This window comes from Elaeis guineensis, chromosome 5 (assembly GCF_000442705.2).
Source record: "Elaeis guineensis isolate ETL-2024a chromosome 5, EG11, whole genome shotgun sequence".
Classification (NCBI taxonomy): domain Eukaryota; kingdom Viridiplantae; phylum Streptophyta; class Magnoliopsida; order Arecales; family Arecaceae; genus Elaeis; species Elaeis guineensis.
In genome coordinates this window covers 14421418-14438953 of record NC_025997.2, presented here as the reverse complement: position 1 = coordinate 14438953, position 17536 = coordinate 14421418, and the positions used below count along the sequence as shown (strand labels likewise).

Genomic DNA, 17536 nt, shown 5'->3' with positions numbered 1-17536 from the left:
ACTTTTTGTTTGCTACAAAACAAGGAGGAAAGCATTTATAATTAGGTGGGATTTTTATAGTTTTGTTATTGATGAGCAAAGCTATATAAAACATCTCATATATTGATACCTCAATCATTTAAGTGCTATAACTCTACTTCCAAATGTTGTTGGAACTATGAAAAGGTGGTAAATTATCTGACTATCATCTTTCTTATTAATATGCCACGAAGTTCAGTAAAGCCTTTGAGATCCAAACCTAGTGAGGCAGGTTTAAATTTGCAATCCCATATTGCCAGATCGTCTTGACAAAATGAATGTTCCTCTCTAGTTGCTCTCTATGTTTTGGATACTAACTGCCACCGGAGCAGAGCATTTTGGAGAAGCACTGCCTCGTGATCCTTTCCATCTGCAGGTGTTCTCTTGCAAAAAAAAAGGACAGAAGAGACATTTGCGTTGTGATAAACTAGCTGTGAACCTAATAAATTTTTTCTTACACCTTCCACTTAACAGTTAGGTTTAGCAAAAGCTCTGCTCCTACTACACTTAACAATGGATAATTAAATTGGCAAAAGATTAAGAGATCAACCTAATAACTTATCAATTATATTATTAAAATGTGCTTTATTCAGTCCTTAAGAATGGCCCCACCTGTTAAGCAGAACGGTACTGTTTATAAGATGCACTAGTCTGATAGGATACAAAAGGAAGCACCAGATTGCCAGAGCTAAAGTTTGCGTCACATATTCTGGAGTCAAGTAAGCAATGTGTGACCACAAAATCAGCCATTTCCCACAATCCATTACTATGAATACAAAACAAGTGTTTCCGCGGTTACACCATAGGAAATACTATCTGAATTGCACTATATTTCGACCTTTCTAATCTATACTGCAGCAACGACCCCTGCTTATTCTTTACAGAAAGCATATCATCTTAATTATCCTCATTCATTTGATATTGATGTTTAAACATGTAGGAGCTGTGGAAGCACCTTTTTCTTTTCGTTTCTCGGTTGAAATATTCTTTTATGATGAACAATGTAATTTAAGGCAGCTACTATATCTCTCATGTATACGTGCATGTACATATGCATGCATGAATCACCAGTCCATGCTTGTCACTGTATATGTACGTGAAAACCTCCCATATGCAACGATTTTGTTTTTGTGCATGTATCATGTCATGTGCAACATTGTCATACCTTCTATTTGTTCTTATCCCATGATCATTACAATATTCAGCATGTTCTTTTATGGTTTAGTGCCAAAACTCTGCTCAGCTAAACATACAACGCTGGCCTGTTTATACTTCAGTGATTAGCTCAAAACATATATTCTTGTTCCAAGTGTACTGTTACATTGGTTATCCAGGGGCTATACAGTACATTTTTCCTTTCCTTTCACCCCTCTAGATCTTTTGCTTAGATATACAGACCTATATCCTTTAACATACATGCAGTGATATCTGCTCTTCAACTTCTTAGAAGCATTTAGCAGCCTCTATATCCATGATCGATCGAGGTAGACCCTCCAACAAGCATGAGACTGGAGGAATCGTTAGTGTCTCTGAGACACCATACACATTCCAACAGAAAGGTTCCGAGACGATGTAACCTTGTGAGGGAAGAAGTTCCACCTCTGTTATTGTGATGTTGGTACATGGAACCGAGTCACTGCACCCAAAATGAATGGGTGGGCTCCTGACATCGTAGGTGCCCTGGATGTTGGTGTAGGAGATATCTGAAATGTAGACTGCGGATGTCTGATTTGCACATGGTTTACTGAGGCAGTAGAACTGATCGATGATGATCGGGTTCCTCACTGTATCCATGCGTATGTTCTCAAAGGCGACCGATGATACCGACCCCGACCCACCTTGCCATGTCTTGATCCTCACTCCATTATCTGAGTGCTTTATGACTGCATTCCTTACTGTTATATTTGTCACACAAGCACGGGAGCTCTGTTTTCCTAGACTCCCAATGCTGAACAAAGAATTGAACAGAGAAACAGAGATGAGGGGCATTAGACTTTGTTGCAAAAACATTAGAAGTAGAAATAACAGACAATTGTAGTACCTGATACCATGGCTTGGACCACATGTTACATTTTGTATGTCGATGTTTATGCTACCGGATCCAATGGATATGCAATCATCACCTGGTGACAAGATCATTTAGTATGATACACTGAGCTGTTAGGATGTTGATAGGAATCCATGAAAGAGATGATGAAAGAAGTTATGATGGCTCACCATTGGAGATGACCGAATTGTAAATTCCCACTGTCTCAGTGTTCTCTACATGTATGCCATCAGTGTTGGGGCTCAGAGCAGGTGAGGTTATAACAATTGAATCAATAGTCACATTCTTGCAGTTGTCGAACCGGACGTGGAACTGAGGGCTGTTCTGAATTTTCAGCCCACGAACTGTTAGATTTGAGCTCATGAAGAACCTCAATGCCTGTAACCATAGTAAAATTTTTAGACCTTCAATACCAGAAGGAAGCATGAGCTAAGTGACAGTTAAGACAGTTAAGTAGAGCTTACAACAGGACTATCACATGGTCCCGGCGACGTCGCCCCATTGTTTCCCTGTTACATTGAAACAAATGGTTGCTAAGAATCATATTCTGAAACTAGGATTTGCTTCAGTTTGTTCCTTATGACATTGTTAACTAAAGATTGTTTGTTCCTTTTTTTTCTTACCTTGTGAGGTTTGCAAGGAAGATCCCACCACTTCTCTCCTTTGCCATCGATCAGCCCTCCTCCTTGCAGCGTCATCCCATCAGCTCTGTAAAACACGAGCCATTGCCTCCTGTTGTTGTTCTGCGGCCATGAGTCGGGACCGTCGGGGGGCATAACAATCCCATCAACCTGACATAAGAACTCATGAGACCCCCGGGTTCAGATCATAAATTCACAGCATTTGAAGCAAACCAGAAGTGATCAACTAGATTGATGCAATGTACCTGGAATACTATTCCACTCTGACAGGGGCCAGTGAAGATAGCTGACCGAATCTTGAAAGAGTAGCCTTGTGGAACAAGGAGGACTCCAGTCCCACCTTGACATGCAGAGACCCATGCACTCTTGAATGCTTCAGTGTCATCAGAGACTCCATCACCCACTGCTCCAAATGATCGCACGTCGAAAATAGTGGTGGAGTTTGAGGAATTTCCATTAGTCCCTGCATCAGTGGGCGCAGGAGCAGGAGGGAAAGGTACAGGAACATTGGTTGAATTGGTGGAGTTCCCAGAGGAGCCCCCACCGATGGGAATATGAAGAGGAGGAGGACTAGTGGAGTTGGTGGAATTCATACCAGAGCCTGGGGCATTGGGCTGAGGAGAGGGAGCAGGAGGAACACTGGTCGAGTTCATAGGCTCAGGAGGTTCAGAGGGAGGATCTGCCATTGGAGGCAATGCAATGCTGTTCTTTGAGTGGTGTTTCTTATGGTGATGCCTCCCTTGAACACAAGTACAAGAGAAGGCAAAGGAAGTAAAGGCTAGCAGTAGGATTATCCTAGCTAGTTCCATTGGTAACTTGGAACAGAGACAATTGCACTCCAAAGGAATTCTTGCAACTATTTATGCATGCAAAGTAAGTGCTCTCACTATTGAAGATTATGGGTCTGCCCACTGGCTAGCAGAGAGTAGGCTCTAAGAATTCAATGAACACGACTTGCATGAGCAGCGCGTGGTTGTCGCTGTCTTAGCAGAAAGTAGGCCTGGTGGAGGAGAATGTGTGCGAACTAAGCTTTGGAGAAGAGGAGTTTGCAGAGGATAATGGAGTGAGTCAGTTGGAGAAAAAGGAAAAAATGGATGGATTTATAGTCTGGGGTAGTAGTGGTGAGGTCTTCATTTGTGGCTATCCTTGTTCTGCACCGTGGATTATTCTAATGGCGGCAACCGACCCATTTTTATCTGGGGATGACTTTTTGGGAAGGTGGAGGATGCATTGGATGGCAGGGGAGAAGGGAAGGGGGTAAAGGAGGGAGAGGAAGGTAATACAGATGGTTAGAAGAACAGTTCCATGTTCTTGCCATTCCTATCGCTTTCTTTGGGCCCAAATATAGTAATTGAAAGGGAGCAGAGATGACAAAATCGATCCGGTTCGATAGATATATATTTATTCAATTTGATTAAATTTGAAAAATAAAATTTTATCAAATTTAAGTTTGAATTTGAATAAAATCCGAAAATTGTAGCATGAGTATGGATAGGGTATGAATAGTACTATTTTCTATCCGGATCCAAATTTGAATCCGATCCGAACCTAGGATATGGTCACATTCGAATCCATATCTGAATATATATATTTATAATTCTATTTTGATAATTTTATTTTGATTGATAATATGCGTAAAATTATTTTAATTATTTATATGTTCTATGCTGAATTGTAATTCTATTTCTATGTTTGATTTGTATAAATCTGGATTTGTAAATTATGTTTTATGTTGAATTGTAATTTTGTTTTAATTAATAATATGTATAAAATTATTTTGATTGTTTATTTTTTTTAGATATGAGATAGGTATGGGTTGGATATGAGAAAATGGATTATTCGTGGGTATTTCCAAATCCATTGGATATGGGATGAGTATCTCTTTTCTTACTTGATCGGTATTGGGTAAGATTTGAGTATAGGATATTAAGTTTGGGTTTGAGGATGGATAGTACAATATTCGATCCAAATCTATCCATTGCCATCCCTAAAAAGGAGAGATGGAAGGAGGGAAGAGTTTTGTTCAACCGATAGCAGTGAGTGGTTATTCTTAAGTCACTTGGTGTTGGTGGCTCCTTTTGGATTTTAATCCAATCTAAAAGGATCATCAATTAATTGGATAATGCGTTAAGGTTTCGTGACTGGTTCAGGAAGATCCAGGGATTTTTTTTTTATTTTTTTCGGAATAAAAACGTGGCATCTCGCGTTATTCCTATTCTTGAAGAGTGAAGGAAATGAAATAAAACAGATCCGAAAACTTTAGACGGAAAAAGATGATAAGATTCTCAGATCAGTGATTGATAGAAAGTAGAAGGCATTAGGCAATGCACAAGATAGATTGGCCCCTCTGGGTGCATATTAAATCTTGTGATTGCTTATATCCACAGTCGATAAAATTTTTCGAAGTTTATGGGATTGTTCTCTTGCACACTAACAAAAAGGCCCAGTTACTTATGTAACCAAAAAAAATTCTACTTATGATGCTTGGTGCAATTATTTAACTTGATTACCCTCGCAGACCTCAGTTTAGATAACTCTATAGACACCCTTTGTTTTGCAAATAAAAGTAGAAATTTTCCAGTTCATCTATTAATTTATCTTTATCTTGTTGATGAACTGACATGGTTGAGCAAATTTTTATGTAAAATGATTCAAGGCTTTCCCCTTTTCCTCAGCAAATGATGAAAATATCCACAGCCTAAGATCAAGGCGTTCAATTAATCATGGTGCTGCAACCATGAATCTGAATTTTTCCAAATCCCAGTTAGACCAGCTATAATATTGTAAAACAGGCTTTAAAAAAAAAATATATGTAAAACCTATTTAATTGGTAGCCAAAAAAAAACTACTTGATCAACATACTGAAGTACCTTGTGCCACTATCTTATGGGTCCTCTATGAGAGGAGTCTCTTACTGGGTCACTGTATCAAGTCCCTCAGCAAATCTTTGAGCAGAAGCATGGACAAGTCACCATGCCATTGCTTGATCCACGTATAAAATTCCCGACAGTATAAAGTTTGTGTTAGATGGATTTGTTCGGTTGAAAGCCGGAACTTGCTGCGGTTGGAAGTTTATTAAAGTAGGCATGGATAGGATTGTGGAATAAGATACGGTAGGACGGCTGTGAGTGGAGCTCTACGCGCACTGTTATAGTAGACCAGCACTCCCATAGATTCCAGAAGCTTCTCATGGTTAAAGGCGTCAAGGCCTGCCCAACTGCCGCAAGATTCGTTTAGCAACACAATGTCCATTCATGGCCATGGTGGCCATCTAGAACCGCTAATGCTCATACTGACTTATTTTTAACATTCTCTCGTGGCTATAAGATAACCTGAAGTGCTTTAAGAGGGTGTTTCATTTGTAATTGGAATTGGAATCAGAAAAGAACAGATTGGAACTGAAATGAAATAATCATATCTCCTGAAGTATTCGGTTCGTAATCGGAACGAAAATCTGAATTATAATAATCTGATCCAATTGGACGAGCCACATGAATCTTAAAGCGGTCAAAAAAAAAAAGTTGGAGGAAGACTCCCGATCCAACGAATTATCTCGAAAGGAACTGAAGTCTTAAGACCATTGAGATTCTTGGATTTTCTATAAACAAACCCCTCTCCCGCCTAATGCCCTCCACTAATGATCATTGCATCCCTTTCTCTTTTTTCTCCCTTTGGATTCATAGCCTCTCGTGCTTACATCCGTTGGAGATCGAAGTTATTATTAGCATCGCTAGAGTAGAGATAAAATAATAATCTCACCTTCTCTCTTTCTTCCTTTTTTTTCTATGGCCTTACACATTGCCATTAATTGTTGGTTTTGCCAGAAATCCATCGAAAAGAGAGTTTGGCTTAATCCCCTATTTTTGGCCAAATTTTTTTCTTTTTTTTCGACCATCAAATCACTGTCCCTTGAAGCTGAGCCCTAGATTAAGTATCCCAACCTCTCCATGACCCTCCATATGATAGTGCCATGACCGTTAGCGATTGGCCAATGGTCAGAAAGATTAAAAAAATAATCGGATACTCTATTTTTTTTGAGCCTTTTTTCAGGATTTCTCATTGGCCAGCCACTGCTGTCAGCCATCCACCGTCGTTTGCCCTGTTTTTGCTTTTCATATCAGTTTTAGTAGGGCCTTGTTGGATTGATTTGGTTAATTAAGCTGGTATGCAATTAAGAGTACCAACTTATCAAGCTGGTAAAATCCTTGACAATTGCACAAAATATCCTGAATTGAATCTCGCCTAGGCCCTTTCTGTCAAAAAATGAATAGATGCACAGCTTCATGGAGTCAGTATCTTCAAATGCAGCAGTTCTTGGGATACTATGCCTGTTATTTGTCCGAATTAATCCGGTCTTCTTTTCAATCAATAAGCTTCTTGCACTCGAGCTTTCTCTCCCTTTTGAGTAATACAAGAATATAGCTTGATGCTTGTTTTTACCTGACATTTGCTTTCTGTTTCTTCAATCACTTCCTTTGGTTAAATCTTTAATGATATTAGCTAGTCCTTTTATATGTCATACTGAAGAAGGATCGGCATACTCAAAATAAAAGAAGAGACGCGGATGTTTTCATTAAGATTTTAAGAGAACAGTAATGAAATTTCCATCTTGCTCTCATGATCGTTTCTTTAAAATGCTCCGACAACTCCATACTTCAGTGACTGCAATATTTCAGAATATATCAAGTGTTGCTTGTCTGTTCCCTTAATTTTTTTTCCCAGAAGTTTCGAACAAGAACAATATTATCAACAGCAAGCACACAAAAACTGAAGTAATCTCGTTAGTACGATTATTATTATGGTATCATAGTCAGTCATGACAACAATGCTTAAAATCACAAATATACTTCATGAATCTACTAAGCATATGCCCCTTGGTAGAGCGTGCCCACAACACCACAAACCCGCCGCCACAGCCCGGCCCCCCCCCCCCCCCCCCCCCCAATACCACCACCCACACCAACCAAAGAAGAAGAAGGAAAAAGAAAAAAAAAAAGAGAGAAAAAAAAAAGGATTATTATATTCAAAAATATTCATCCCCAATCCACAAAGGGAACAGGTGGATAACTGCCCTCCAGGGGTGGTCTCAGTGGTGGAGATAAGTTGCCCCATGAAACTCATGTGCGATCTAAAACCACGTCTCCTGTGCATAACCACAAAAGAAAAAATTAATGTTGTTGGGATATGCCGATCGGTCCTCTCACGCCGACTCACCATCAGGCCTACCTGACCAGCGTCCGATTTCACCGACCGACGACTGCCGATGCCGCTCGACCGAATATATGTCGGTCGGGCCGACCTCACCCCCTCCGACTAGTCGGACTGGGGAGCCTGATATCCGACTCTCGCAGCACCTCCGACTATCCGTCGGAGGGTCCCTGGACTGTCATCCGGTATTCCTCGACCAGCCCCGACATACAGTCGGTCGACTCCTTCAAACGCCGTACGACTACTAAAGACTGTCCGTCCTGATAGCGGCGTGCGGCTTAGCCGCCCTGGGGCGTTATCCCACCTAAGGCATGGGTCAACCCTAGTGATTTGACAGTCCCACGGTGATTTGACAACTCTCCTATTGTCGGCGTCATTAATGACGGCGCCATGCTGTGCCCTATTATAAAATGGGGAAGGCAACAGTGCTGAGGAGGTCTCTCCGAAAATCCTCGAGCGGGTACTCTCTCTCTCTCTCGTTGAGCTCCTTGATTCTTTTCTACTGTTGTCTAATCTCCTCTTTGACTTGACCGTCGGAGGGTCCCCGTCGGAGATACCTCCGGTCAGTGCGGACTTCTTTTGCAGGCGCTCGTTTCCGGTGACCAGGCGACAAGGGGATTGGCCGCAACAGGTTTGGCGCGCCAGGAAGGGGGAGGAATAGGGATTGCGACCCCACAGAATTCGAGATATCTTTTCGAGATGACAAGAACCAGAGCTCAGCGGTCGAGGGTCACCAGATCGGCGAGGCACTCTTCCCGTCGGGAAGAGGCCTCTCCTCCACCCTCCATGGCGGAACCTAGCTCTCTGCGTCCTGTGGTGACTACGGAGGCGCAGATCACGATGATTGTGCGGCAGATGACCGTGCTGACGGACGCGGTCAAGAGTCTTCAACAGCAACCAACCCGGTTGCCGTACTCACCGGTGAGCAACCGGCGGCACACCCGATGCCCTCCAGGAGCAGCCGCCGACGCTCGCGTCGGTCTCCGTCTCCTCCTCGGGAGCAGCTGTTGCAGCACTCCCACCAAGAGGAGGAGAGGCGGCCGCGGCTTGATACCCATCGGTCTCGACGACCGACTCCTTCCCAGCTGGAACGGGCAAGGAAGGAGAAGTGGCCGCGAACGCCATCCGCCTCCCTCTCAGAGTCATCGGGAGATTCCACCCCCGGGGTCTCTAAGCACCGACGGGCCGACGACTACGAGCGTAGGTTCGAAGAAATCGACCGTCGGCTCGTCCAGCTGCAGGTGGACGGACAGAAGTCCTCGAATGACGTCGACTTCCAGACCACCCAACCTCTCTCCCGACTCATCCTCGATGAGCCGATTTCTAGTCGGTTCAAGATGCCCCACGTGGAGCCTTGCGACGGCTCCACCGATCCAATTGACCACCTGGAGAGCTACAAGGCTCTCATGATGATCCAAGGGCGACCGATGTCCTCCTTTGCATCGGCTTCTCCGTACACTCCGCAAAGCAGCCAGGGCCTGGTACTCCGACCTTCGCCCAGAAAGTGTTCACTCCTTTAGACAGCTTGAGCATTCTTTTGTGGCCCACTTTAGCACCAGCCGAAGCCGCCATGAACTTCGGATAGCCTTTTTTTCCCTCAAACAGGGAGAAAATGAGACGCTCCGACATTTCGTGACGCGATTCAACGCGACCACGCTCGAGGTCCGGGACCTCAATGAAGACATGTTCATCTCAGCCATGAAGAGGGGGTTAAGGGGGTCCCGATTTACCTACTCTTTGGACAAGACCCTCCCCCGGACATACGTCGAACTACTGGAGCGTGCATACAAGTACATGCGCGCGGATGAAGGAGCTTTCGATCGGCGCCTGACTGAGGCCAAGGGCCCGAAGGAGAAACGAAGGAAGGGCCGGGACCCTACCGAGCCTAGTAGGCCCCCGACCTGCAAACAGGTCTCACCCCAGTGACGGAACCAGAGGTCACCTCGACAGCGGAGTCCGAGGCCGATGCATCCCAGGTATGACTCCTATACTCCTCTCTCTGCTCCTCGTGTGCAGATTTTGATGGAGATCGAAGGGGAGGAATATCTGCGACGGCCTCCGCCTCTGAAGGTAAAAGGCCTCGATCGGCGAAAGTACTGTCGATTCCATCGAGGCCATGGCCACAACACCGAGCAGTGCATCCAACTTAAGGATGAGATCGAGGCCCTCATACGCCGAGGGTATCTTGGCAAGTTCCGAAGGAACCCACCGACTTGGCCCGTCACCGACCGGCGACCCCAGCCGACTGAAGAAGCAACGACTAACCAGCCTACGGCCGGGATCATCAACATGATCTCCAAACGACTGGGTCCGGGGATGACTGCAGAGGGGAGCCGACGAAGAAGCTGCGCGAAGACAATGTAATTACTTTTACGAATGAAGATGTTTGGGGTGTCCAAACTTCCCATGACGACACTGTTGTTGTTTCGGCAACAATAGCCAATTATGATGTAAGAAAGATCTTTGTAGATAATGGAAGTTCGATGAATATTTTGTTTTACTCGACCTTCTCCCAAATGCGACTGTCGGCTGACTGGCTCAAGAGAGTCTCTACGCCCCTGATGGGCTTCGCTGGGGATGCCGTCACTGTGGAAGGGGAAATTACTTTGCCCGTGACGGCTGAACCAGACCACGATAAAGCACAGTCCACTTGACCTTTGCGATCGTCCAAGTGCCTTCGGCCTACAACGCCATACTTGGAAGGCCCAGACTAAACGTCCTTCAAGCAATAGTCTCGACATATCATCTGCTGGTTCGGTTTCCGATCAAAAATGGAGTCAGAGAGATGCGCGGGGATCAGCAGCTCGCTTGGCGATGCTTCCAGATCTCTGCTTAAAGGATGAATTGAAGGGCTCCCTGACGGTCGACAAGTTAGACCAACGGAAAGCAGAAGAACGGGGTGACCCGGCCGAACAGCTTGTCCCCATCTCGATAACGGAGAATCCCGAACGAATGGTATGGGTCGGGTCTCAATTACCCGACCCCAGGCGATGGCAGCTAGTGAAGCTGCTGAAGGCCAATGCCGACGTATTCGCTTGGTCGGCAGCGGATATGTCGGACATCCCCCCAGAGATGATGACTCACTGACTCAACATCGACCCAGCAATGAGGCCGGTGAGGCAGAAGAAGCGGTCTTTTGCTCCTGAAAGGCAGAAGGCCATCGACGAAGAAGTGGACAAGCTACTCGAGGCGGGCTTCATCAGAGAGACCACGTATCCCGATTGGCTCGCCAATGTGGTCATGGTGAAGAAAGCCAACGGGAAGTGGAGGATCTGCATCGACTATACCGACTTGAATCGGGCCTGCCCGAAGGACAGCTTTCCACTCCCGAAAATTGATTAGCTGGTAGATGCGATGTCCGGCTACCGACTGCTCAGCTTCATGGACACCTTTATCGGGTACAATCAGATCCGGATGGCATCGAAGGACGAAGAGCACACAGCTTTCATGACTACCAAGGGCCCTTACTGCTACAGAGTAATGCCCTTCGGTCTGAAGAACGTCGGGGCTACCTACCAACGACTTATCAATAAGATCTTCAAAGACCAAATCGGGTGCAACATGGAGGTATACGTAGACGACATGCTGGTAAAGAGTGTGCAAACTCCAGATCACGTGCAAGATCTCGAGGAAACCTTTCGCACTCTACGACGACATCGGATGAAGCTAAATCCAACTAAATGCACCTTCGGAGTGACTTCAGGAAAATTCCTCGGGTTCCTCATTTCGCAATGAGGAATCGAGGCCAATCCCGAGAAGATCAAAGCAATCATCGATATGCGACATTCGGACAACAAAAGAGAGGTGTAGCAACTCAACGGAAGGATCATCGCACTCAGCCGATTCATCTCTCGGTCGGCTGAAAGATACCTCCCGTTCTTCAAAACTTTGAGACAAGTGAAGGACTTCTCTTGGTCGGATGAGTGCCGGCGGGCCTTTGAGGACCTGAAAAGGTACCTAGCCTCTCCGTCGCTGCTTATAAAGCTGAAAGTTGGAGAGACATTATACCTCTATCTGGCCACTTCCACTGAGGCAGTTAGCTCGGTGCTCGTCCGAGAAAATGAGAATCGAATCCACCAACCTATATACTACACCAGCAAAGTGCTCCACGGTGCTGAAGCTCGATATTCAAAGACGGAGAAGATGATATTTGCCCTGATTGTGTCTGCGCAACGACTCCGTCCGTATTTTCAAGCGCATGCCATTGTGGTCCTCACCGACTAACCCCTGAGGGCGATATTGCGTCGCCCCGACACATCGGGACGACTAGCGAAATGGGCAATGAGGCTCAGCGAGTTCGACATCCAGTACCGACCGCGACCTACCTTGAAGGCCCAGGTCCTGGCCGACTTTATCGCGGAATGCCCCACAACGACCAAGGATCGGAAGACGGGAGCTCCAGAGGAGTTGCAATCTCGGAGCCTGACCCCATGTCTACCTGGGTGTTGCACATCGACGGAGCTTCCAATCTCAGGGAGCGGGGTCGGGTTCCTGCTCACCAATTCAGAGGGAGTGGTCACTGAGTACGCCCTCTGATTCGACTTTAAGGCCTCTAACAATCAAGTCGAGTATGAGGCACTCCTCGCTGGTTTGAAGATGGCGAAAGAGCTTAGGATTGATAGCCTCCGAGTCTTTTCCGACTCTCAGCTGATTGTGGGACAGGTCAAGGGCGAATTCGAGGCACGAGACCCGACTATGGCAAAGTATCTCCAGAAGGCGAAAGATCTCGTGGCACGCTTCGGATATTTGAGATCTCCCACATCCTTAGGTCGAAGAATGCTCGGGCCGACGCACTCTCCAGGTTTGCGACTTCAGCTTATGACGCCTTGGGTCGGACGTTCGTAGAGAGTCTTGAGCAGCCAAGTATCGATAGGATCGAGGAGGTGCTATAACTAGCGACCGAGCCAAGCTGGATGGATCCGATCGTTCAGTACCTGACCGACGAAACTAGCCCTGAAGACCCCACGGAGGCCAAACGGCTTCGATGGTCGGCCTCCCAATACGTAATGATGGATGGCCGACTCTACAAAAGGTCGTTCTCCCTTCCCTTGCTCAGACGCCTGGAACCAACCGATGCAGACTACATGCTCAGAGAAGTACACGAAGGGATCTGCAGAAATCACTTGGGGGGCAAATCCTTGGCCTACAAGGTTCTACGGCAGGATTACTACTGGCCTACCATGAGGAAGGATACGGCTGAGTTGGTTCAGAAGTGTGAGCCATACCAGAGGTACGCCAACATACAGCACCGACCGGCTAGCCAAATTACCCCAATTGTCGTCCCATGGCCTTTCGCCCAGTGGGGGATCGACATACTCGGCCCTTTCCCTCTGGCATCTGGCCAAAGAAAGTTCATAGCCGTCGCCATCGACTACTTCACTAAGTGGGTGGAAGTTGAGTCTCTGGCGCAAATCACTGAACGGAAGATGGAGGACTTCGTCCAGAAGTCCATCCTCTTCAGGTTCAGATTGCCGCACACCATTATCACCGATAATGGACGACAATTCGACAACCAGGACTTCAGAGACTTCTGTGTGAGGTTTCATATCACGCATCGACTGACCTCGATCGGACACCCATAGTCCAATGGTGAAGTCGAGGTGACCAACCGGATCATTCTGCATGGACTTAAAACCCGACTGAACGAAGCCAAAGGCCTCTGGGTCGAGGAGTTAATTTCGTCCTATGGGCGTATCGAACGACACCCCGTGTCCCAACCGAGGAATCACCCTTCAGCTTGGCCTATGGGACGGAGGCGATGATACCGCTCGAGATCGGACTACCATCGACTAGAGTCGGCAGTATCAAGAGCCGGACAATTCTGAGTGTCGGAGGGCCGACCTGGACCTCCTCCCCGAACTTCAACGCGAGGCTTAACTTCGCATGGCTTCTTATCGACAGAGAGTAGCCCGATATTACAACGCCAAGGTCAAACCGAAGCTTTTTAGGCCTGGGGACCTTGTCCTGAGAAAGGCAGAAGTCTCGAAGCCCCTAGACCAGGGAAAGTTGGCTCCGAAATGGGAAGGACCCTACAAAGTGGCGGACACCTATGGGCCGAGAGCCTACCGACTGGAGACTCTAGAAGGGGACGCCATTCCCCGAACCTGAAATGCCGATAACCTAAAGTTGTACTACCAATGAACTTTGTATCCCCCCACTCGAAATACAAATTTAGTTTCAAAACTTCAGAGTCTGAAATCTCGACTCTTCGACTGTGGGACGGCGCTCGCCAGAAGTACGAGCCCCGACGTCCCGACTTGAGCCTAACGTTCCACTAGGGACCAATGGCCCGATCGCCCACGATGCATCGGATGCTTGAAAGGATCGATACATCCACGACGACGGGAGTTACACTCCTTCTACAGTTAAAACTCTCGGGCAAAACGATCGGCTGACTTGCCGACTCGACCACGGCCAAGAAAGGCAAAGCGCCAACATGACCAATATCGTGTCGGCAACATACCGATCAGGTCACGACCGATCGAAGGATATTCGGCTTGCCACCGTTTATCGCATGCGGTGCGACGTATGTACCCGATCGAGGTCGGAGTAATGGAAACTCGACTTGTCATCGTTCCCCCGACTAAACGCATCGGATGCCATTCGGCTGTACGCATCGGACGATATCTGACTATCGGATCCTATGGAATGACCCGGCCATGGAGTTATGCCCAGAGGTCGGTCGACCTTCGACTCGACGAACACGCTCGACTCACGTTCGGGTGGTAGGCGTTCGACTTAAGCCCTCGACCGTCGGGTTACATGACAATTGGGAGGCTGATCTAAAGTTGAAATTCGCTCTGCCTTTGCCGCGGCGCGCGTTACCGACTACCTCGGATCGTTATCTGAGATCCTACCGAACGTCCTAACTAGTGCATTGGGCTTACGACTTATGCGTTTAAAAAGTACTTCGACAAATCATACAAGACACATCTCAAAAAAGCATACGGAGGAAGAGAGTCAAAGTTAAAAAGGCTTAGATTTCATTAAAGTTCGGGCTAAATTTACAAAATTAGGCCGAAGCCTGATTACAAGTATGCTGAATAAAAGTAAAAATAAAAGACCGACTAGTCCTCAAATCGGCTTCCTCCATCGGGTGAAGGTTGGGGGCGGTCGGCGAATCCACTCGGGCTTCGGGGGTCGTTGCCGCTTCGGGAGTCGGAGCCGCTTGACCTTCGGTGGCCTGGTCTGCGTCTGCTTCGGCTTCTGCTGTGGTTGTGCGACCACCCGACGATGGGTCAGCCATCTCATCCGCAACTGGGGCCTCCGACTCCGACGGAACGATATTGCCAAGGTCGAGCTCTGGATATAAGCTCCGGACGGCCTCCCGAGCGTCCTCATACCCCACTCGGTACGAGAGGAAGCCGCTCTCCAGAAGTTCCTCCCGATACTTTTCGGAGTCGCGGAAGTCTTCTACAGCCCGACCCATGGCTTTCTTCGCCAACTCCGCTTCCGCCCTTGCGATGTCTGCGTCGGCCTGAGCGATGGATAGATTCTCTTCAGCCTTAGCGAGGTTCCCGAGGCTTGCTCGGAGCTGCTCGCGTTCGGCCTTGAGCTCCTTGGCGAAGCTGTCCCTCTCGTGACGCAGCCGACGAATGGTGCGAGATTTTCGCTTGGCGTCTTCCCGAACCGACTGCATCTCGGTCCCCGAAGCAGCCAGGGTGCTTGTGAGTCGGGAGACCTCCTCGGTAAGACGGGAGATCTCCCCCTCAAGCTGGGCCTCCCGGTCGACTGACTGCTGCAACTGGTCGACCATTATGACCTTATCGGCCTCGGCGGCCATGGCCTTATCCTTCCAGGCCGCACGCATATCGTCGAATCTTCGATATCCGACCTCCAGCTCGGATATGTTATAAATCAGCTGCACAAAACGAAGCCGACCATCAGAAGACCGAACCTATAAAAAATGATGATGAGAACGTAAAGAAAGAAGACTTACCCGAATCATAGTCGGATAGAACGAGGACAGCATGTCGGAGACATGCTGATTCTAAATGGCCTCAACGTCGGCCGGGAGGATGAGCGCCTGGCACAGTCTCCTGGCCAAGTCGTGGTTGGCCAGGGCCGACGCTCCTTCGGGAAGTGGGGAGTCGGTCGACGCCCCACCACTGGCCGACCTCCTATCGTCGGCGGACGCCATCAGGGCCTTCCCTCGAGCGGATATCCAATCCCTGATGTCGGAGAAGGATGACATGCTTGAGCCCGACCGAGTCTCTCCCGAAGGCACGGCAATAGCAGACGTGGGTTGCTCGGGCTCGCGCGCCTCTTCCCGAACCTCTTCTGCCGGCTGAGCAGCCGGCACATCCTCGATCGATTCCTCGGCCGCCCGTCCCTGGGTGAAGCTGCCCCCTCGACCGACGGTCCCTTGGACAGGACTTCGACAGGCACCATCGGCGCCAACAGTGCAATGACGAGCTCCGCCTCCACCCCAGTCGGCTCGCTCGGCGGAACTACATGAGGCCTCTTGGGAGGCCGCGATGGTTTGGCCCCTTGCGCCGGCCTCTTCCGCACGGCATGCTGTCGGATGTTGGCTGCGGTCAACCTCGTCCTCAGCGGCATATTTGCAACAACGATGGAGGATCAGCATTAAATCAAAAAAAAAAAAAAAATACAACAACGAAACAGAACAGACCTAGGCAGGGCACCAAGCTGAGACCGGCGTCGTACAAGGCCTGCTTGGTGACGAGTCCCGCTGCTTCGGCATCGAGATATCCTTCAGATGGTGGAAGTCTTTCCGGTCCCCGGCCTCCACCCGACTGTTCTCATTTGGTTGGGTTCGGGGGTCCCCCCAACGGGTAAGAAACCCCCAAGGAACAGAAGAAGAGGCAAAGAAGAACTGGTTCTTCCATCCATAAATCGACGATGGAAGACCGGTAATGAAGGAGAGTCCCTTTCGAGGATTGAAATACCACCACCCTCGGGCTTTAGGGTAGGGTCGGAGAACAAAAAAGGCTCGGAAGAGTGAAATCCGAGGGTCGGTCGGCAAAAGCCGACACAACAGGGTGAAGCTGACTATTAGCCGAACCGAGTTCGGCGCAAGTTGCGTCGGACATAGCTCGTAATAGTCCAGCACGTTTCGATGAACTCCGGGATCGAAAACGAAGACCGGCCCGGAGATCCTCGACGTAGAAGGCCACCTGGCCCTCAGACGGGCTGTTAACCCGACCATTGGCTCCAGGGGCGAACAGCTGAAATTGCTCCGAGATACAATATTGCTCCCGGAGCCGATCAACGTTCGGCCCTGAAAGTGAAGAGACCTCCACCTCCAGGGTCGATCGAGGGTCATCAGTCGGGTTCCCCGACCGACCTCCTCTTGGAGATGTTCTAGCCATAAACCAGAACAGAAGTCGAAAAATAAGAAGAAGGGGGAAGAGAACCGTGAGGAAGCAAGGAAAAAGAAAGACAACGGCGAAGGCTCCTAGAGGAAAAAAAAACTTCTAAAGGAGGAAAACGAAGACGGTTACCTGGGGCAAGGGACTGCTCAGTCAGAGTTTCGACAGCAAGTGGGGAAAATAGAAATTCAGATGCAGGCGACCCTGTATATATAGCGCCCCCCGACGGTCGAGATGAAAGCACGACCAATGAGGATCTCCCAGATCGCGGCACATAGCAACATCTGGGC

The 17536-nt window shown here is 48.0% G+C and overlaps 1 protein-coding gene across 1 annotated transcript; it reads right to left on the bottom strand.

Annotated features, from left to right (window-relative positions):
* Window positions 1-1323: 1323 nt before the first annotated feature.
* LOC105044951 (polygalacturonase At1g48100) lies at window positions 1324-3699 on the bottom strand. The gene is made up of 6 exons (XM_010923057.4): window positions 2952-3699; window positions 2689-2856; window positions 2530-2574; window positions 2236-2443; window positions 2060-2141; window positions 1324-1966 (listed from the first exon to the last, which is right to left on the bottom strand). Exons 1-6 carry the CDS (start codon window positions 3513-3515, stop codon window positions 1462-1464), a joined length of 1572 nt encoding a protein of 523 aa, XP_010921359.1. The 5' UTR covers window positions 3516-3699; the 3' UTR covers window positions 1324-1461.
* Between the last annotated feature and the right edge of the window lie 13837 nt (window positions 3700-17536).